The sequence below is a fragment of the Armigeres subalbatus genome, chromosome 1 (genome assembly GCF_024139115.2).
Source record: "Armigeres subalbatus isolate Guangzhou_Male chromosome 1, GZ_Asu_2, whole genome shotgun sequence".
Lineage (NCBI taxonomy): Eukaryota > Metazoa > Arthropoda > Insecta > Diptera > Culicidae > Armigeres > Armigeres subalbatus.
This window is the reverse complement of record NC_085139.1, coordinates 156,419,996-156,442,545: the sequence shown is the minus strand read 5'-3', so window position 1 is coordinate 156,442,545 and position 22,550 is coordinate 156,419,996. Positions and strand designations below refer to the sequence as shown.

At 40.1% G+C, this 22,550-nt stretch overlaps 1 protein-coding gene across 12 annotated transcripts in view; it reads left to right on the top strand.

Moving 5' to 3' along the window:
• Nucleotides 1-21,464, top strand: part of LOC134205369 (uncharacterized) — a 163,066-nt gene extending 141,602 nt beyond the window's left edge. For 2 of the 12 annotated variants that reach the window (XR_009978120.1, XR_009978121.1), the window contains 3 exons: nt 12,619-17,179; nt 20,667-20,853; nt 20,978-21,464. Coding sequence is in view for 5 of the 12 variants with exons in the window: in XM_062680570.1 (XP_062536554.1) it covers nt 12,619-17,179; nt 20,978-21,032 (4,616 nt within the window). In the remaining 7 variants the exon portion in view is untranslated. The remainder of the gene's footprint in view (nt 1-12,618; nt 17,180-20,666; nt 20,854-20,977) is intronic. The other 10 variants (XR_009978123.1, XR_009978125.1, XR_009978124.1 and 7 more) reach the window with 10 other exon arrangements.
• The last annotated feature ends 1,086 nt before the right edge of the window (nt 21,465-22,550 follow it).

Genomic DNA, 22,550 nt, shown 5'->3' with positions numbered 1-22,550 from the left:
ATGCCGCGAAAATTTCTAACCCAAAAATTTCCTAGACCGGACCGGGAATCGAACCCAGCTACTTTCAGCATGGTCTTGCTAAGTAGCCGCCTATCTTGCCGCACGGCTAAGGAAGGCCCAGTAGAAACAATTTGCAACTCAGATAATCGTTCCGTCAGTTGAATCGTGACAAAACAAACCCTTAATTAATTTTTATTTAGATTGATTAATTCCCCTTGATTTTTTGCCTTCCTCGTGCAACAAAGTTCACTCCAAAAACGAACGAACGAAAAAAGACTCATAGTATTACATACCAATCGACTCAGCTCGACGAACAAATGTCTGTGTACGTGTGTTTATTTGTGTGCACACAAAAGCTAAGAAAAAAAACTTTTCATATAGTAATACTTAATAGATTTTCTCGCAACAAGTTGCATTCTACCCCTATATGTAGAACAGAGCCTTGTAGATCACTATTGAACTCGATAACGATCTTGGTGTGCTTTCTTTTTCGTTCACATTGAATTATTGCCTACTCTGTTGCCATGATGAGTTGGTTCACCATGAAGTGTTTATTAAATCCAAAATGTAGGCAAATAATGTTGATGATATCTCGCTTAACTTTTCAAATGACCTAAGTAACATTTTTTTCATGAATTAATTTGAATAGTGCAATCAACAGAACAACATGAAAGCTATTGATTGCAGTATTCAAAATAATTCATGAAAAAAATGTTACTTAGGACCTTTTGAAAAGTTAAGCAAGATATATCCCAGGCGTTCGTATCGAGAAAGGCATCAGCGCTGGTGGATAAATTTGGGTTTTTAATTTTTACTTGTTTAATGAAGCCCTAATAGCCTGTTCAGATTATGCCATTAATGACATAATAATTGGCGTTTCAGGGTAAATACGCTTTATGATGTCATTATTTACGTAATATTCCATACATTTTGCGCTGTCAAAAGATACCCGCTAAAAAGAGTCATGGAGAATTTATTACGAACAATTATTACGAGAGAGCTTTCGTTCTAACTGGGATGCAGGGAGAAATTCAACAAAACAAAACTGACAAGCGTCACGTTCTCTTTGCCAGAGAGAAAATTCTCTCTGTTTTCATTTCGTTTCGTAGTTGACAGTCATGCTCTTTCTGTCGCAGCAGGGTCGAATGCATGTTAGATGGAAATCTTCTGAGCGCTGAAGAATACCTCGGATTGTGATGGTTTTGAGGAAAGCATTTTATATGATGAAAATAATGATGATAATTATTTATTCTCCACTTATTCAACATGAATTGTTTAAAACAGATGCTCTCTAGAATTAACATGAAGTATTTAACTTAAACCTAGATTTAATAGAACAAATCGAATAAATTTTCAAAGTTCAAGGGCTAATGCGGAAGACAATTTAAAACGTAGGAATGGTTGTAAAACGAAAATATTTGATGAATAAACATGATTTCATAAATTGTATCAATTCTGCTCCTTGAATGGCTTAATATACTTTGGATTTCAACATTTTACACGTGGGACAACTGTACGATTTGAATGGGATGTATATATGAAGTAGAATAACCTTAAATAAAACATGGATTGGTAATGCATTAATTCATCCAAAATCCAGTTTAAATTATATCACATTCACACGATTCGATTTTGTTAGAAGCTGTATCATTGATTGTCGAGTAGAACGCAATGGTTCAGTTTCCATTTTTGAAAAAAAAAAATTAAATTGCTGAGTTGCCCTTCATACATGGAGATACTGGTGGAAATACATTTTAGTTCGATAATATTTCTTGAAAATTGGTCCAATCGTCCTTTTTTTATTTATTTGTGAGAATTCCCAAAAGTATCTAAATTTTTCTATCAAATCTCCGTTCGATCATAGTACAGAATCAAAATACTTTTTAAACTTAAAAATAAATTGAGGAATAGTCTGATTCCCCGAAGAACGGCGCACCCAACTAATGAATTATCATTATCCTTAATGAGAGCTTCAAATATTCTTCGAAAATCCCTTTTCATATTTTTTTTTATATTTTTTTTTTCGTAGAAACTTTGTTCAGAAAAAAATGTTCGATTGTCGCCACACAAATGCTTGATTTCGCAAATTAAATTTTAAAACTCTCCTTGAATTCAACCCTGTATTAGCTGCCTTACCCTGAGCAAACATGGAAACGTCAAGATATATTATCTTGCTGCAGTCTGAACACCTCGTAATAATTGGATACCCTCTCACTTAACAAAGTCATAAATAGCCCAATCTGAATAGGCTATAAGATGAGAATAAAACCCTTATTAATCCACTTAGTGGTGTTGGTGCCTTTCTCGTGCACAATAAAAATACAAAAAAACATGAGTGAGTATTTTTTAGCGTGTTTTGAGCATAAAAAATACTAGGCCGTAACTTCTGATCCGGACTATGGGATCTGGCCAATTTTCAATAGCAAACAATGTGACAGGAATCCCCGTCTAATGGAACTTGATAACAAGTTGACCAATGCTAAGTTCCAAAAATTGTGAACATAAAATATTCACATACACACACATACATACATACACACATAACAGACATCCGTCGAGCTAAAACGATTGGTATATAACACTATGGGTCTCCGAGCCTTCTATCAAAAGTTTGATTTTGGAGTGATCATATAGCCTTTACGTATAATAAGTACACTCAACCCTCTTTTTACGACAATTTTGTATACGGCACTTCGTTTTGTGGCACGTGACGTAAAAATAATTTTGAGCAATATTGTCATCCAAAAGTAAACCTATTGGAAAGCCGTCTTAGAAACCCAAATAACTAAGTAACTATTTTGCATCTTCAACAAGTGTTTTTTAAGCCATGCAAGAATTCCCTGGAGACTACACGCGTAACCAAGACCTTGAGATCTACACACACATAACCAAAGGACTGATATCTCTTAAAATATTTAAAAAATATATATCTTTTAAATCTCTGTTAAAAAACGGTTCATGTCCTATTTTATCCATAAAACCAAATTACACCATCAATATCTGTTCCTTTCCAGTTCATCCAAGAATTTCCTGGAGTATAGACCTTGAAGTCTCCTTAGCCCGGCTACAGAGCAAGATCATGCTGAGGGTGGCTGGGTTCGATTCCCGGTGCCGGTCTAGGCAACTTCCTGATTGTAAATTGTCTCGACTTTCCTGGGCATAAAAGTATCATTGTGTTAGCCTCATGATATACACGGTGTCTTTGTCCGAAGAGGCTTATTTTCAAAAAAAAAACAGTATCTCTAAAACACCCACTACACGAAAGTATCCTCTTTCACGTAGGTACATTCTTAAAATGTTCTATCGGGGGTCATTTTTCCATACATCTTTGAGTTAAACATAGATCTAAGGTTAAATCGGCTATTATTTGAGATTTCTATGAAGTTTGCACCAAAAATAGTGAAAACATGAAAATTGTTCTAGATTTCCCGATAGAACATTTTAGTTTACCCACGATATGAAAGAGGAGATCATATACTTTCGCGTGGTGGATGTTTTTTTTTTCTTTATTAAAGTGATTTTTAAATTATAAATAAAGTTCATCACTAACGTGGTGAATGTTTCAGAGGTACTGATTTTTGAAAAATAATATTTCCCCACAGAGACACCGTGTATACCGTGCAAACTCAAACTTCGGACGCTTAAGCACTTCCTGATATAAAATCATCCTGTTTACTGACATTTTAAGTCACACCGTTTAAATCACCATTGCTATCACTAAGTATAGTATTCATCTTTGAACTGCGCATTTAAAATGTGCAAGATATTACGAAGAATATTTGCAATTCATGAAAATGTCCGGCTTCTGTTTGATTCAAACCTCGGACACCGGCGGGATTGGATTCATATTTCGGACACAAAGATTCAAACTTCGGACACCTGATTACACAGACTGGGAAGAATAATTGAAAATAATTCGCACTGAACAGCTCAGACTGTCTTTTAATCATTTCGTCGCATTGTTTTAACATGTTTTATTAGAATGTAACTATACTAAAACAAGCTAAAACTATTAGTCCTTCCGATCCAGCTTGACGAAACATTTCGATGAAATATTTCAGAAAATTTCCCATACGAATTGAAGCGTCCGAAGTTTGAGTGTGTCCGAAATTTGATTTTCCACGGTACGAATGCAAAAATGGTAACTTGGCTTAGAAACCTCGCAGTTAATAACTGTGGAAGTGCTTAATGGACACTAAGCTGCGAGGTGGCTCTTTAATGCCAATAACAAGGAGAAGAAGGCCTTGAAGTCTACATGCGTAACCAAAGGGTTGTTATCTCTTTTTAAAAATGGCTCATGTTCCATTCGATGTAATAAACGAAAGTGCTTTCAATCACCCTTATTCTTGTATACGTACGAACGCGCTTTCGAACGAAAGCTGATGTGCATTCTCGTTTACGCCAGCAAAATCAAATGGGGAAACGGTTCGAACGAACTGCATTCGTTTGAAAGTTTCGTTCGTCCGTAAACAAGAATAGGGGTGAATAGCTGTTCCTTTCCAGTTCATTTAAGAATTCTCTGGAGTATAGGAATTGAGGTCTACACGCGTAACCAAAGGACTATTCTCTCTATTTGAAAATCGTCCATGCACTTTTCAATCCATAGAGAAAAAATATGTTCGGCTACAATAACTGTTCCGTCGAACCCAGGTCATCCAAGAATTCTACACGCGTAACCTAAGGGCTGATATCTCTTTATGAAAATGGTTTATGCCCTATTTGATCTATTTGACCATATTAGATAGCATAGTATAGCATGGCATAGCACGAACCCTTGCACAAATCGTAGATGGAGTTGCAGAGATAAACATATCCACGGTCATTGAAGATTCCGCTAAAATCTACAATTAGGCGGACTCGATTTTCTCAACACACCTGGCCACGCGCTTATAAGTGTTTTTATTTTATAATAGTCCCATCTCTACTTAAGAAAGCCCTCGGAACTGAAACAGCTTTCACAGACGTAGGAGATGATAAAATGGTGGACATAAACAATGAATATGTGTAATAGATATAAATATATATTGGAAAAAATGAAAATATGGTTTGATCTCACCCGAACTGCAACACGGATTAAAACTAGCGCGGTTGATGACAACGGTATGCGTCCCATGCAACGATCAGTTTTCGTACTTGAGTCAGCCGCTGATTACTCGTCCACGCGTACGGTTAACTTGATAGGCACGAACAGTTGGATCCCGGTCATTGATGAAAAACTGGATTACCGGATACCTCGAAAACCTTACTGGCCGTCAAAAGCACCATCAAACATTTCTGGTACATCCCTGCTATTCACCAACCAGCTCTTTGCAAATGATTTGGTCCAATCCATCGCAGATTGGAGACCACGATACTTGAACTGTTGGTCATAGTATCCCCCCGAAATCGGTTCTTGGTAAATATGTTCCGATTTTTCAAGTGGTTATTCAAGCCAAATTTCACTCTTCTATCGAAAATTAGGATTCGGACAAGTTTGAAATTTGTAATAGAAAAAACCTGCTAAATGTGACGGGACATTTTTTTTTCGGCCGTCTTCAATCAAAGCCCACTACGATCCCCCTATTCGAGCATATTATATGTATCTTAAATAACTGTTCCATTACAGATTATCCTAAAATTCCCCTGAAGTATAAGCTTTAGAGGCCCTTCTTAACCTTGCGGTAAGATGCGTGGCTACAAAGCAAGATCATAATTGAAAAAATCGCTAAGAGCTTGTTGCATTTCTAAAAGAAGCAAATAGATTTTCGGTTACGCGTATTGACTTCAAGGCCTGTACTTTAATTCTAGGAATTCACGAATAGCCTGGAATGGTTCATGCATTCAATTCATATTCAAATGGTTCAAATGATCACTAAGAGCATGTTTAAATTATGGGATTGAACATGCATTCAAGTCATATTCAATTTGGTTCAAATGATCACTGAGAACATTTTTGATTTCTAAAAGGAACATTAGGAGGGTCCCGTAGCGTAGTTGGCTACACGTTTGCCTTACAAGCGAATGGTCATGGGTTAGATTCCCAGCCCATTCACCAAACCCTCGTCAGTCGCCGTATCCACGCTCATACGGTGGCGTTTTGGGGTTGCGCCTCACCGGGCTGCCTAATGACGACTGATAACTTGTCCTTCCCGGGGATATTCCTCCAACGTTACCCGGATAAATGGCAACCGAACGATGCGACGATCATTGGATGCACGACATGGACAAACGGACACAATAGACTCACGATGAGATGGACTGGCAAGGACAAGAATAATGATAATGGAAATCTAAAAATAGATTCTGTGTGTATTCTGAACAGCAGAATACCACAGAAGATCTCAGAACAGTAGCGGTTAAGTAACACAGAGTGCCTAACAAACAAAAAAAAGATAAAAAAGGAACAAACAGATCTTTCGTTACGCATATTGACCTTAATGCCTGTAGTTCAATTCTTGGAATTCTTGGATAGCCTGAAATGGATCATGCAATCAATATATGTTCAATTTGGTTTAAATAATCACTAAGATCGTGTTTGGTTTCTGGAAGGAACAAACAGATCTTTCGTTACGCGTATTGACCTTAAGGCCTGTAGTTAAATTCTTGGAATTCTGGGAACATGCATTGAATTTTCATCAAATTTGGTTCATATGATCACCAAGAGCATGTAAACGGAGCCTGTAATGCTGGGTAGACACCTTTTCGTGGTGCATTATAGAGAAAGATCAACCACACTGTGCTCTAGTTCTTATAATTCTTGTTAATACTTATGAGTGATGGTCAGAAGAGTATGGAACGACTATAATTTGCTTTTAGATGACACACCTTTTGCTCCTTTTGGATGGAGTCAATGGAGTAAATTATAAAAACGTAACTTAATCTTACGCTGGTTTCGAAGCCGACAACACGAATCTTCAAGCTCCAGAGCACTGATTAATTAGGAAAGAAGCGGATACGAATTTGGTGGATCTGCTGAACCCTCTGACTGATTAGAGTTCTGTGTAAAGGTGAGATTCATAAATGCCAAACGCAATGAAATCAGATCTCTGTACAAGAACGAATTCGGAACTCATAAGAAGAAGCAAAAATATGTTTGAACTTCAGTACCGATGCATGGTCAAAATCAGTATTATCCCACTTATTGTTGAACCGAAACTGATGGAGGGGAGCGCCTTTGAGAGTTGGTATAAGCCATTTTTCGAAGGGTATAAATTGCGGTACCTCAATCTAAAATGGCTTTATATTAAGTTTGAGAAATAGGGGAACTGTTCCGATCTCCATCTCACTGTACATATATCCATCACACCGCTAAACAAAGAAATACGGCACCAAATTCGGCGCTTCTTCTTGTCAACATGCGTGCTCACTGCTGAAAAAAATCACAAAAATAATAAACAAACCCAATTCCTTTCCATTGCTTTGTTTTTGATGGGATGGAAATAGGAGCTATGAGATGAAGTGGCAAACCGTTCCCCTATCTGAATAAAAAACGACTATTTCATTTCTTCTCAATATAGATGGAGCAGAAAGACATGCACTTAATAAATGACACGGGTACTCTACAAAAGTTCAATTAAATGGACGCAGTGGTTCATCCCAAACAAAAAAAAAAACGACTTAATCCACCTACAGTGAACGCAACCCTTCTTACACTTTTGAATGGTTGTGTGTGCACAGTGCATATTACAATTTCTATGCATATGACCTTCAATTGAATATAAAATAACTGATATTATCATGCTTTTATCGATTTCAAAATAAAAAACTTGATTCAAAATATATGCAATACTAAATGTTTTGTATTCCAGATATTTTTGCTTAATCTAGCATTTATTTTGAAGGCTCGTTTGCCATTTGGCGTTACGGAGCCGGATTTTTTTTTGTTTTGTTCAATTATTTTACATTTTTCGTCTTACAAGTAGAGTTAATTTGGGTAACCGACGTACACGTTCTATCGATGATTTAATTTATTTAGAGCATCATTACCGGGGGTGAACATTTTAATCAACTGCGCACACACTAACTTTATTTCGGTGGAAATCAGCAAAATTTTGCTGAATTTTCCTGTGCTGTAAAACCAGCAACCGTTCCAGTAAAATTAAATATTCTGATTAATTAGCAAATTTCAACGAAGACTTGTCAATCAAAAAACCATAAAACCAGCAAACATGATTGGGACGATTCAAATATGACGTCCACTACTTTTTGAGATTTCGAGACTCCCCTCCCCCCTCTGTCACGCCTTTTTGTATGGGCCTTTTCACGAGACGTTTAAAAACAGCTGATTTTATAGTCAATTGACAGTTCTTCTATGAAAGTGACAGCTTCGGACTTGCAGGCCTGTTCAGCGGTTGTAAACAAGTGCAGTCTCGGCAGTGTCACATGAAAAGGCCTATACCTAGTGTATTTATATACTGTCACAGAATCTTAGACCCCCCCCCTATAAAACTTGTGACGTCATTTTTGAAGGACCATTTGTATTTTACTGAATTTCAGCAAAAGATATTTTTTGCAGGTTTAAACATAACGAAGACATTCTACTAACTTTTAATTGAGATTGAATATTAGGTGGGTTCGCCATCCACTTTGAAAGTCCTATTATTGGATTATATACATTTATTATATACTAGCTGACCCGTCGAACTTTGTCTCGCCCAGAATTAATTAGTTAGCATAGACATTTCTTTTGTATTGAGTTTTGACGTCTGCTCTGCGGTTCGGTTTCATTAACCTCTTCAGAATGTTCGTCGAACTGAGTTGATTGGTATATACGACTTGGGTCTCCGAGCCTCGGATAAAAAGTCGGTTTTTCAAGCGATCTTTATACCCTTCTTAAGATGTAAGAAGGGTAAAAAGGAATATTTCTGGAAATTTAACAATTTTTAAAAAATACAAAAAGACTGCAGATTTGATATGCCGCCTTAAATGGCAATATTACAGCTTCTGTTTAAGCCCAAAAGAGTTCAAATTGGGTCATAGACGGCTGAGATATTGGTGTGACAATTCTTCATTAGTAGTCTGAAAATATGTCTCATATTCGTATTTCACAGATATCTCTGAAACCGAATTTCCGATTGCAGAAAAAAATTAATGGGTCCAATGACAAAAACATAGCTTTCGTTTAAAGATAAAATCGCACAAATCGGTCCAAGGACGACTGAGATCTTGATGGGACATATTTTACCAATGTGCGAAGTTGATACGTCTAATGCTTTATGTTCGTATTTTCAGAGATATCTCCGGAACCCAATGTCTAATTGCAAAAACCAAATACAATGTGTTCAAGGGTAAAGTCATAGCATTCGTTTAAAGATAAAATCATGCAATTTGGTTTACAGACGGCTGAGATATTCATGTGACATTATTTTGTTAGTTTTCTGAAAATACACTTCATGTTCGTATTTCTCACATATCTCTGGAACCAAATGTCCGATTGCAAAAAAAAATAAACTTGTACAATGACATAGCATAGCAAGTCATAGCTTTCGTTTAGTGTTAAAATCGTGCAAATCGGTCTACGGACGGCTGAGAGCTTGATGTGACATTTTTGTAACGCACACACATACATACATGTGCTCAGTTCGTCGAGCTGAGTTGATTGGTATATACGACTTGGGTCTCCGAGCCTCGGATAAAAAGTCGGTTTTTCAAGCGATCTTTATACCCTTCTTAGGATGTAAGAAGGGTAAAAAGAGCATGTTGCATTTCTGAAAGGAGCAAATACATCTTTGGTTACGCGTATTGACCTTAAGGCTTGTTCTCCGCTTTTTGGAATTCACGAATGACCTGGAATGGAACATGCACTCAACTCATATCCAATTTGGTTCAAATGATCTCTAAGAACATTTTTGATTTCTAAAAGTAACAAACAGATCTTTCGTTACGCGCATTGACCTTAAGGTCTGAACTCCAATTCTTGGAACTCTTGAGTGACCAGGAATGGAACGTGCATTCTATTCATATCCAATTTGGTTCTATAATGATCATTAAGAGCATGTTGCATTTTTGAAAAGAGCAGACAGATCTTTCAATACGCTTATTAACTGCAATCCCAGTAGCCTGCTACGATCTTAGTAGGACGGTAGATTCTGCGGATCACGCCAAGGAAGATTCCGAAGTCCCTGTCTGACAAACTTTCTTTGAACAGTCTCAAATCTTGAAATCCACGACGCCTAATATGCACACCATACGACGGAGCATGGTTCCAGCATAGGGCGAACTAGTGTACAGGAGGCATACGTGATCACAAAACTCGCTAGTCTGAGTCAGGACTTCTCAGAGAAACGCGGTCTTTATGATCAGATGTTTTACCGTAATCTTTCCCTGCGCCACACTGTTAGGAAAGTCCGGAGGATCGCGTGTGGTGTAACAGAAGCGTACACTTCCTCAAAGGTTTCACCAAACCATTGTATATGGCCCTGTGCCACAACTTCTTCTTCACTATCCTCCCTTCTTTGTTTCGTTTCAGCTTGAAGATCCAGTTGGATCCTACCACTTCTTCCCCCTTTGGTAACGGTACCAGTTCCTAACTCCAATTCTTTCGATGCGATTCTAACTAGTCTTCCATAGTTAGTAGCTGTCCAGTTGGCGTGGCATCATGGAAGTTCACTAGTTCTTGATGTATACACGATGTCGCGTAATCCATGACATATTCCTCCAAATGTCGCGGTACTACACCGTGAATAGTCTTTGTGATCAGTAAGGAATGTATTTCTCCTAATTCTTTCAAGTGTGCTCCTATCTCATAATCACAGATCAAAGTCAATCCCCAGGTAACATTTAGGGTTTTATAACGGTCTTGAGACGTTGATCTACTTGACACGTGTTCTTCTTCTTCTTCATTGGCATTATATCCCCCACTGGACCATTGCCGCCTCGCTGCGGTTAACGGCTAATAACTGTTCCTAAGCCAAGTTACCATTTTTGCATCTGTACATCATGAGGCTAACACGATGATACTTTTATACCCAAGGCAGCCGAGATAATTTTCAACCCGAAAAATTCGTAGACCGAACCGGGAATCAAACCCAGCCACCTTCAGCATGATCTTGCTTTGAAGCCGCGCATCTTGCCGCACGGCTAAGAAGGTGCCGTGTTATAGAATCAAATTGTTACTAGGATGGTGAGTAACAGTTTAAACGAAAAGTCAAAACTTTACTTTTCCTTTTTGAATCCGCAAACAGATGGAGCGCAGGTGTAAAGCAAAACATGGAACCCACACCATAACGTAGATCGACAGAGAAGCGGGCAATGATGCTCTACGTATGGTGCGCAAAAGGTCAAGTCTTAAACTCTTCTTCAAGCGCACCACGGTCAGAAGGGAGCGTGAGCGATGGTTGAACACGCTTCCGTAAACGACCCAAGATGTATCCAGAAACAGAAGGCCATTCGGTCGTGCAACGATAGTTAATATCGTCTAGATGCCGGCAAAACCTGGTAAGCCCCAGCGGCCGCGGGCACGCTATCTTCCCGATGCCAACGGCTTCACCAAACGAATCCCTCTCTGTTCGGTCCGACGACATCGACCGGTGTCTGCTACTGCAGCCATCTGATCGCTAAGGCTAATTCCGTACTTCATTGACGACGAGCCTTACCTGCCGTTCAAAACGAATCTCCAGCGACATCGATGGCTCTTTGTTTCCGAAGCCTTCTCTGGCCAAAGCAAGATCAGCAAAGTCTTCGTTTCAGTACCGTCCGCTGGATGAAGCCACGACTTCCGGAAGAGTCAAGATGCACCTCAAGGACCGTCAGAACTCCATAGAAGTCCAGTGGACGTTCGATGACTGCAAGTCATTTAACTGCAACTCGATAGTTGCAAAAAAAAATTGCAGTTTTAGGACCGCTAAACTTCAAAACGATGTCAAACCCAATGACAGCTGCATTGCGCTGCACAATCAAACACAATTTGTACAGAATTAAACAAAAGAGGAGAGATATTTTGGGTTGAAGATTGAACCGAGACATTTTATGTGTGAAGCAGAAACTGTGGCTTTTGGCTTTTTGCGAACAGCTTATTTTATTGACCACTGTAGACAGAATAAGGAAGTGCGTTGTCACCGGAAATGTCAGTTAACTATCAGTAGTTCGTTACTTAATACATAATGTAACAAACAAGTTTAATTAAATAGGGGCGCACAGTCGTCATGGATGCTATGCAAAGGTGTAGATGGCGATCGTAATCACTGGCATATCCATAAGTCGTAACCCTTCAAATCCCCCGATTCGTAACCCATTTTGTAATTTTGAAAACAGCACAATGAAAAAAGGAAATCAACCCATTACAATGAATTCAAAGGTAAGTTTGGTGTTCATTGCAGTTTTGTAGCATATTAAAGGTGAGTAACAAACGTGTTGTTTTCTCATTGCAAATTAATTGATTGATCAATTGAATAACTCTATCAGTAACACTGCTCAAACCAGATCAAATACACGCAAAGATTAGAACAAATGAATAAACGCAAAATCCAGTACTTCCATCGAATAAAGTTAGTGTTTTTCTTCGTTGCTCTTGAATACGCAAAGAGGTTTATCCTATTCCGAATTCCCCGTTTCGAAACAAACACACCCATATATGTTTGGCCCGTCAATACTGTTTGTTCTTCTCTTCTTTCTCTCCCTCTCTTTCTGATTTTCTTCCAGGAGCTAAATACCGATCACAGTACAATAATAACAACAATTTTGATGTAGCTCATAACAAATCCGATGGTTTGAGTCGCAATAACAATAGCAACAATAATAATCTGTCATCCGTAATACCATCGTCCTTTAGAAACAGTAGCAGCAGTAGAAATGACTTATATCAAAATAGTTACGGAATCAGTAACAATAGCAATATGATTAACAATAACTGTTCTAACTTTGATAAGCAAAGCAATACGGAGACACTGTACGAAAATGGCGAAGAAGTACTAGATTTGGGCGATCTGGATTTGTCGCAACTAAGATTGTCGAAGAAAGACCTCGAGGCCCTGTCTAGTATCACACCTTCGTTATCGCAACGCGTACAGGAGCAACTCTTTGCTCAGCTTCCGCCACAGCAAGCCAAGAAGCTTTCCAGAACTTTATCAATGCAAAACGGAAATACTATGTCGAACCCTTATTCAACTACTACCAAATTATATAAACGCAGTTCAAGCAGCAGCGCAGGACGCACTGAAGAAGATTCTAGAGACAGTATTACACCCACTAATGATATGTTCGACAGTGATGCCTACCTTCAGAAACGGTCGTCGAAGAAGCTAGATCGAAGCTCACGCAGTTCCAGTAACTCCCGAGACATCGTATCTCCTCCTCCACTTCCTCCACCTAACTTCATTGACGATTACGGGACATCCTCATCATCTCGTTTCCCATATGCAAACGAGAGTCATGAACGAATCCGATCATACGAGAAGTACACACCCTATGGAACGAACGCACAAACCGATTCGGAACACGAAAGAAGTAAATCGCTTGAATATGACAAGAAGTTCAGCTGCTACGAACCACTCCCTCCGCGCACATCATGTCTAAGCCCGACAACCGAGGGCTATGGGCGACCGCCCATCGGTTGCATTTCTCCCCCTCCCATATCTGCGTCCTCTGGATACTCCAGTCAACGATCAACAAGACGGATTTCCAGATTTCTGCGTCCGGACTTTTTTGATCCACCAAAAGAATCCAGCGACCAGGAGAAGCTCAAGAAAGAACAAGAAACCCAAAATATATTGAGAGAAATACGAGAAAAAAGCCGTGAAAGAAGTATAGATTGTAGCTTCACTCCAGAATATTCGGATAAAGGATCCGATCGATTAAATTACTTCATACAGAAATATCACAAAGACCACACTACGGAGAATAGCAGGCACAATAGTAACGAACGAAACGAAGTTTTGGACCAATCCAGAGACATTAATGAACAACGAAATCGAAGAAGTTTATCCAGACCACGAGAAATTATTGATTCTAGTAATGTTGTTTTAGATAAAATTACTGAAAATACTACATTCGCAGACAAAATAATCGACGAACTACAAAATATGGCCGCAATACAGACTGTTCTGAATGCGACTCAGGAAGTAGCACCAAGGAGAAGCAAAAGCAGAGAGCTGATTGCGGACAGCGTTGCTCTACCAGAGATCATCAAACGAGCAACCCCAGAGCGCAGTTCAACTACCAACTGTTCCGAGTGTAGCGTCAGTCCTCCGAAGTTGGAAAATGAAGACAGTTCGATAACCGAAAGTATTCCTGTTGCTGATGAGCCAGTTACCGACCCTATTACCACTCCTAAAGTTGTCAAGATAAAAAAGGTTAAAACGAGACCGAAACTAGATGCCGATGGCAACCCGGTGACAATAACTGTAAGAAGAGTGAGGAGAGTGAATAAAGCTACTGGTGAAGTGATATCTACAACGTTAGTAGATGATGTTCGCGATGATGACAAAACACCAACTGAGAAAACACGAGTTGTGAAAAAGGAATCCAAGTTGATTAGACCAAAATCCTACCCATCCAAAGATCCGGAACCGCAGAGCTCAACAAAACCACTCGTGAACGATTCAGGGCCGTCGGACCTTGCGATAGCAATCCCATCAAATGAATCTGACCCATCAGCTTGCAGTACCCCATCCAACACAGTCTCCGTCGTAGCACCAGTTAGTAAAATAGCTCGACCAAAAAGTTTCCCATCATCGAAATTAACCCCACCAAAAGAGATAAAGCTTGGTAAGAATTCTATCGAAGCTCAACCGTTAAGAGCCATTTCGGAGAATCCCGAGCCTAGCAAGGACTACTCGTCGTCACAAGTTGCATCCAAGGAGAAGACACCTCCAAAAGCAGCCACTGTTAATGGTTCAGTTACAAATGAAAGCACTACTCCTGCGACGACTCCAGGAACAACCAAGAAGGTGCGCAAAGTTATTCGAATTGTTAAGAAATCAACAGTATCGAAAAGTGACTCGTCCACTAAAAGCAGTAGCGAAGAGAAAGCAATCAAAGAGCCAACAATCACCAAGACCATTGCTGCTGAAAGCAAAGAAACAAAAGAGGTTAAAGTTAAACGGGTAGAAATAGTATCCCCCGAGCCGATTCAAAAGGTACCGAAGGAAAAATCAAAATCTCCCGAGAAGAAAGTTAAACAAGGATTCCTCGCCAGTATTGGGCAGAAATTCGAGAAATTCAGAGAATCCAGCAAAATGACAAAGGAGAAGAAACCCACGATTTCAGAAGACAAAGATAATGTATTGGCTAAAAATGTAAGTCAAGAAGATGCTGATCCAACAGTGGAAACGAACAATAAAGAAAAGAAGAAGAGTCGAAGTGTCACAAATGCAGCGTATCTTCCTGACGATGCCCCAGTTAGTGAGGAGAAGAGTTCACGAAAATCTAGAATAGATAAGGTGATCAGGAATCTAAGGGAATTATCAGTGCCACGGGCGCCTTTATTGACCGAATCGAATCTGGTCAAGCGTGCCGTCAGCGTGGAAGAAATGCCTGGAACATTCAACAAGTGCAGCGTTAACAAGGTATTAGGATTTTTTAAGAAAGTTGAGAAGGATAGCAAAACTAATCGAGTTCTAAATACAAAGTCGTCTAGTCACATCAGCACAATGGATACCGCCGACACCTTGAGTGCCCTGGAATCAGTCATTGCGAAGCGGGATAGTCTAATGACGTCAGTGGAGGAACAAACAAAAGAGAGACCGAAGTCTGGAAGTTTCGTTAGCAAAATTCAGAAACCGTACATTGGAGCGCGAAGCGATACTGTGCTCACTATGACGGAGCAAGAGTGTAAGTCCAATACTATGGTGCCGGTAAAACAGAACGGTGGCTACCAAACGAATATCCCTGTTAAGTATAATTGTCCAGACTGTAACAAAGAAGACTTTAACAAAGATGTATCAAAACGACATTCCTCCGCTTTGACTGATGCGAAAAATCACTCACAGATCGAGAAAGAACGCACCAGGAATAGCCGCCGAGCGCTGACACTGGACTTTGGCAAGCTCGGCGAAAGCCGTCATGTTCAAAGCAATAACAACAACTACAGTTATCCACCCCCATTACCCAGTGATGTTCTGCAAAACAGCAATCATGTTACCACCACAAACAACAACAACACTATGAATATGAACATGCTTACACCATCATACGACAGCATCACCAATTACTCTTCGGGATCGAGAAGTAGTCCATACGACGATTGCAACTCTTCCAGCACATTCATGTCTCCATCTGAAGAACACGAACTCTACTTTGATAACTGGTCGGTCTGTTCGGATGACCACAACAACACGCTTAGCGCTTCGCCATCCGTATCGCGATTGTCGAGGCTAACATATGTGAACTCTGTCTCTCCGGTAGATAACGATTCTGAGAGTGTTATTGAACGGATACGTCGGAAAAGTTTCTACACCCGTTTCAATGAGCAAAAACCTCGCCGAGTAAGCACTATTCTAGCGCCGAGCAGCTCTAAGGAGTACTACCGCGATCAGTCTCTTTCCAGAGGTGGCCCATCGTCCACTCGTTTGAAAGAGTATGGTAAGTCATCGTCGTCATCAGTTGGGAGCGCTTTGACAAGTGTCGAGCGTTCCAAGAACAACTACGACTACTACCACTCGCTTACCAGGACGCCGAGTTCTTCCAAGAACAAGTATGCGGACTCTACCGACGAGTATTCAAAATCTTCGTTAAACAACAGTGACTACTATCATCATCATCACCACCATCACCACTGCCATCTTCCTTTGTCTAACTCGTCACGGAAACTCAATTTTTCCAGTAACGACTCTTCCGATAACCTGAATTATAACACTGTCGGTAAATCCTCATTAAGAAGTACATACTACGAAACCTCGTCACCACCATATTATGCCACATACAATCCTCGACGGCGCTCCTCGTTCACCAGCAATAGCACAACAGCTAATCTAACCTCGTCCTCTTCATCGATAGCATTAGACACTGCCAATACCGGGAAAGAAACACGCGATACTGTGCAGAAGACCGCATCAATGGTAACACCGGCCGGGCTACCCTGTAGTGGTACGGCAACCAATTCTTCATCTTCTACCACAATCTCGACATCGGCAGGCTTACCCAGCCATGGGAGCAGCAGTTCACGGAAACTAAGACCCTACGATAACCGGAGCATTTCTATGCTTAATTCTGCCTCCTTTAAGGAGTCGCGACACGGCGGTTACGACAGTGCAGGGATTATCAGGTAAGCTTACCGTAGGTAAATTTTCAATAATAGTTACATGCTCTGTTCGTCGATTTTCATTGTGATTTTAATGAACGGTTTTTGTCACCTTTTTGTGGAATTGATAACCCTAGCAAGTCACCCGCCCATGTTTCTATGTGAGACCATATACAAGAGCTGTAGAGCAAATGACAAGTTCTAAAAGATAAATGTTTTTTTTGTGTTCTGTAGTGAGTAACACAGCTCCGTTAGTTCCAATATTTTGTGTCTTCCGCTGTAAGTTCTTGTCAAATATACCCGATGTACCAGGGTACTCCCAATATTTATTTGTTAATAGATTTTCATACAATCATTAGCCATGGCGCCTCGACTCATACCTACTAGAGGGGATTCCGTGGGAAGATCAAGGAACGTCATACAAATCACGTGTTCGACGTCCCCACAGATTTCATAAATAGTCAGGAATGGACTGCTACTGAAATTATACTGAAGTGGCCCTATGGCTGAGCGTTTCAGAGTGCTGTTGTTCCCTTAACTTTCCGTAACTGAGTGGAGTTGAAAGCCTTAAACTGACTGGTTTAATCCAAGTTTTGTCATCAGACAGGGGCCGCCGGAGAGCATCTATAGTGTTTTCTCTCTTGAAGCGTCTCGCGATGGAATGGTTCATATGGAGGAATGCCTTTTCCTCGCTCTATATCAGCGTATCGGACTCAAGAATCGGTCTCAACAACAAGATAGTAGTAGCGGCAAAGGAAGGAGCTTCTCGCGTAGATGGTGGTTGGCTAACTGTTCGACAACTTTGAATACACAGGAGGCTAGCGAGAAAGGGCAGTATTCAAAGGCATCGGTATTTAGTGGCTGAGCCGCGATTCGTCTGGACAGATGGGAGAAAAACTAAGCTTAATACTGAAAGCTTTTATTTTCCTCCACAGTTCGGCGGCGGATTATGCCCAGTTGACAAAGTTGAGAAAGTACTTCCATTATTGCTTCCTTTTGACTTCATGGATGACGGCATGGCACTCGTAGTGTTCTTCTCTATATGTTTGCAACGCACTTACTTTTCATGGATGACCATCTTGGGAAGCTTCCTGAGCACCAAGAGTGTATTCCTTGTATTTAGCATTGATCACTCGACGCGTTTGGTCCGACCACCAACGAAGGGCTTTTCATCATGTCCGGCCACTGGTTTGTGGAACGGATGCAACAGCAGCTTCTAAGTCAGGAAACGTAGACGTGGTGATGCGTTGTAAAGTATGTCGAAGTGGTGGTCATAAGATTTCCAGTCGGTGGAATAATAGTGCCATCCTAGCCTCTTGGAGATGGTGGGAGGACAGGCATAGAGTGACCTGGATTGGGGAACGGTTGCTCCCATAAAAGTCGGAAACAGCTTCCCACTTTAACACAGGGAGGATGAACCGACTCGCAGTGGTCACGTCGATGGCGTGGTCGTTGTTAAGGATGGGTGACCTATTGTTGAGAGGTACTATGTCTGTGAATTCGGGGATCCGACCTTGAACCTCGCCAGGCCGGTTGGAACACATTTGTCTTAGGCCAGATTGTTCCAGATTGTTCAAGGACACGCAGCTAACCTCGAGGGTGCGATGTGCACTGGCCCCCCTTTGAAGCATTACTTGCTGGTTGTACCGAAGGGACTAAGGGCTTGGCGGCAATGGAAACGGTTTAGTGCGTCGGGGATGTAGTCCTGCCTCCCTCGTTTGCTGTTGGAGGTGGTCCCTAACCCCGCACTTTCTGGACAGTTAATATTTGACCTACAAAGGAAGCACAGTAAACGGAAAAGTGGCTGAAAGACTGTCTTGGTCCGTTCCAGATGAAGGAGCGATATAGTTGACGTCAGGCTTCGGAATTCTCACTCATATGAATAAAAACCGAGGATTGATCCAAACAGCGGAGTGCAATTTTTCCATATTCTCCTTTGAGCAAGTGTTCTCATACAATATTTTATCCGGATAGAAAGACGGGCGATAAACTCGCGAGCGCTGGCTTGCCGGATAATTTACTTTTGGGCATTCAAATTCTCCACCTAGCCACTTCTCCAGATAAGTTTTAAAAGCATACTCACAAAAATGTAAGTCCGAGACGGGATTCGAACCCAAAACAATTTCAAAATGTGTAGAGCGCCCACTATAACCACACCACCACACGAACCGATTGAAAGCAAATAGAAAAACTGCTGTATTAAACCTACTTCTTATGGTGGCGCATCGTCGTATGCAATCAGTTTGGAGAAGCAAAGTAAGCAGCATTTGATTTTCGCGAAACATGGAAAGAGGGATAACAATTTTTCGCACCATCGCTTGTGCCGGAGTTTATCGCACTGTAATTTATCCGGATAAAATGTATGGTGGAGTGATCAGTTGTCGCGTGAGTGAGTGAGAAATCCGAACCCTGGTTGACGTACAAGTTGGAGTTTGCTGATCTAGCGAGAAGAACCTATTTCGATTGTGTACCCGGAAGTATCCGGATGAATGCTACTGACTTGAATTCATATTGGATCAGTGGGTGGAGCTGGACTAACGTTGAAGATCCTAGGAAAGGTTGAAGGTCTGCTGGAACGCTGGGTTTATTGGGACTTATGCCCCGGGTAAGAATCCCCGGGATGTCCATAAAGCGATCTGCATTGGTGGGACTTACCTCCCGGAACGAATGGACGAATTTTCGATACACTTAGCGTCCGAAACTCTTACTGTTGTCTGATGAAGGTTGATCTGCTTGGTTGTTTTGGTGCAGCTCGATGGCTTGAATCCCTCGCCGTCCGTCAAAAAATGTATGCCCCTTTGCATAAACGACATATGTCGAAAATACTATTTATTTGCTTTTTTCTAACTAGAACACCTGCCTGAATCATATATTTTGCCATTATCCATGATTTTAAATTATATCAAATAGTAAAAGTGTTTATAAAGTACAATTACTGATTGAATTTCATTTGTTTGGTCTTTTTATCGAGTAAAGCAACCAGTGTTCTACATGACTATGGAAACACCCTCTTTAGAAAGGACGATACAAAAAACGCGGTCTTGCCAACATCTTTGTGAGGGAAAAAACAGCCTATTCAGCCAAAGCTCGCGGAAACTTGTTTTCCGTGTCACGATTTATGCTTGTTTAACCGTATCTTACCGCTCAAAAACGGTAACCCCGTGATTGAAGCACAATCAGGTTTTTTTACCATTGGGGACCGATAGCGCTGTAGGGATGGGAGGGTTCATACAAAAAAAACGTAATCATCCATACAAAAAGTGGGAAGGAAGGGTTTAAAATTGTCCAAATTTGCGTTACATAATTTTTGAACGGCCTCTTATTAATAACAAGCTCTTATAACAATAATATTTTTTTATGTACCAATTAATAACAACCTTTAGGTTTATTCCATCACGCCAAATGTGTTGTAAAATAATTTAACCAAACACCATGATGGTCCAGCTCTTGTATATGGTCATACTGAATGTTCATTCCCAAAGGAATAGATGCTGCTTAAACTAATCTAAAGAAACATATCTTCTTTCTTGAAACGCTTGTTTGGGTCCAAAATCAAAACCAGTGAAAACCGCTTTAGCCCCGTCCGTTCCACTCTCTACAAGGACCAACTCCTTTGCTTAAAGCTCAAAAGCAATTAACAGTGCCAATTGCTTAATCCCTCCTTCAAACCGCCGACCCGATCACAACCTAACGTCAAGGTAACGATGCATAGCATATTCCGATATTAGGACCCCCCACAAGCAGACGAATGCAGATGCAATTCATAATCACTCAAAGTTAATTCAATAATGGTTTGATGATCACTGTTTGTAATCTTTGCAGAAATGGTCGTTTCAGAAACTCGTCAATACCTCGGAACCCCACCAACAACGTATGATTGTCAGTGAACGATGACTGCGATATTTACCAATATTTCTAGCGATTGCCCATTTGAAGCCCAAATCAGAAGCAATCCGTATATGTAACTAGGTGTAAAAAAATGTTTAAAAAACCAAAACCATAATTATAGGGACTAGCATTTTAATGTTTAAAAATAGTAGTCGAGTTACTTTCCAACGCCAAAAATGGACGCAGAAGATCAATGAATGAAACCATCAAGCTTATGAAGAGAGAGATGAACAAGACAGAATGGATTTTGTACATTTATTTTATCTTTTAAATGATTGAGAACGAATCCCATTTTAGAAGAAAAAACTATTGCGTCTGTATAGAGAAAGAAATTATTTTGCATCAAATTATTGAAAGAGTACATCGAGCGTTGAAAAAAAAACAATAAATTGTCATCCATGTTTAAACAATTGTTTAATTCAACTGAAGAAGTCCTTATGAAAAATAACAATCATCTTGTTCACCCTTTTAGTAGGACTTGGTCGAAATGAGCGCTAGTTTCTTTCTACGTATTGTCTGATTTTAGTAAAATTAGTAGATAAAAAATAACATATCTTCATTATTTTGACATAATAAAGAATATTAATTGCTCTTTCAAATGCCGTGTAAACATATTTTTTTGTTCTGCCCTAACCAGAGATATCAACTTATGAAAAAAATGTAATTTTGACTGAAAAACAATAAAAACTTTTGATCGGAAAAAGATATTAAGTATATTTACTCATCGAAAGTTGCATTTTTTTAGCTCTAAAAGTCACCCGAAGACGACTTTTTCGGAAAAACAAAAAAAGTAGATCAAAAATACTTTCTTTTTGAGGTACACCCTAATCCAATCGGGTAAAATTACTCTAAATCAGCCAACTTAAGAGCTACAGAAAAAGCTTTTATAGCAAAATTTATTGGAATAAGCTGCACTACAACTTTGTAAAACATGACATGTCAGTATTCCAAGAAATAAAAAAAAAAAAAAAAATTATATGATGGCATTACTATTTCGAACGATTTTGTAGAACAACAGTTTTTTTCTAAAAAATATAGTACATTCAAAGTTAATTGCCTATATGCCGGGTATTAAACCACCCGGTGTGGAAATTAATTACTATGTCTGAAACATGATTATGCATATGTACAACATGTGATAGATTTAGTTCGGAAAAGGTATTGGAGGGTAACCGCCCGTTCGGTGGGGTTTGATCCCACGACCCCAGTTCACATGACAGGTGCTTTCCCTACTAAGCTACGAAGGGCCTCCGTCGTCCACCGCAGCTTAGCGGGTACTGATGAAACCAAATTCCCAGCACCAGGTACCAGCCGATCTCTCGCACTACATTTTCAGAACCAACTCTCTCATATGTATTTTTGTACACATGCCAACCAAGTAGGATGAGTATTTAGTATTGTCCGGCTTCTACACACTTGCTTCATCAGCAACGGCGCTCAATGAAGTAGGGTTGTGTGAGGTTGTGCCAGTTTGGTCGTCAGATCCGAACCCGACCACACAAGCGAA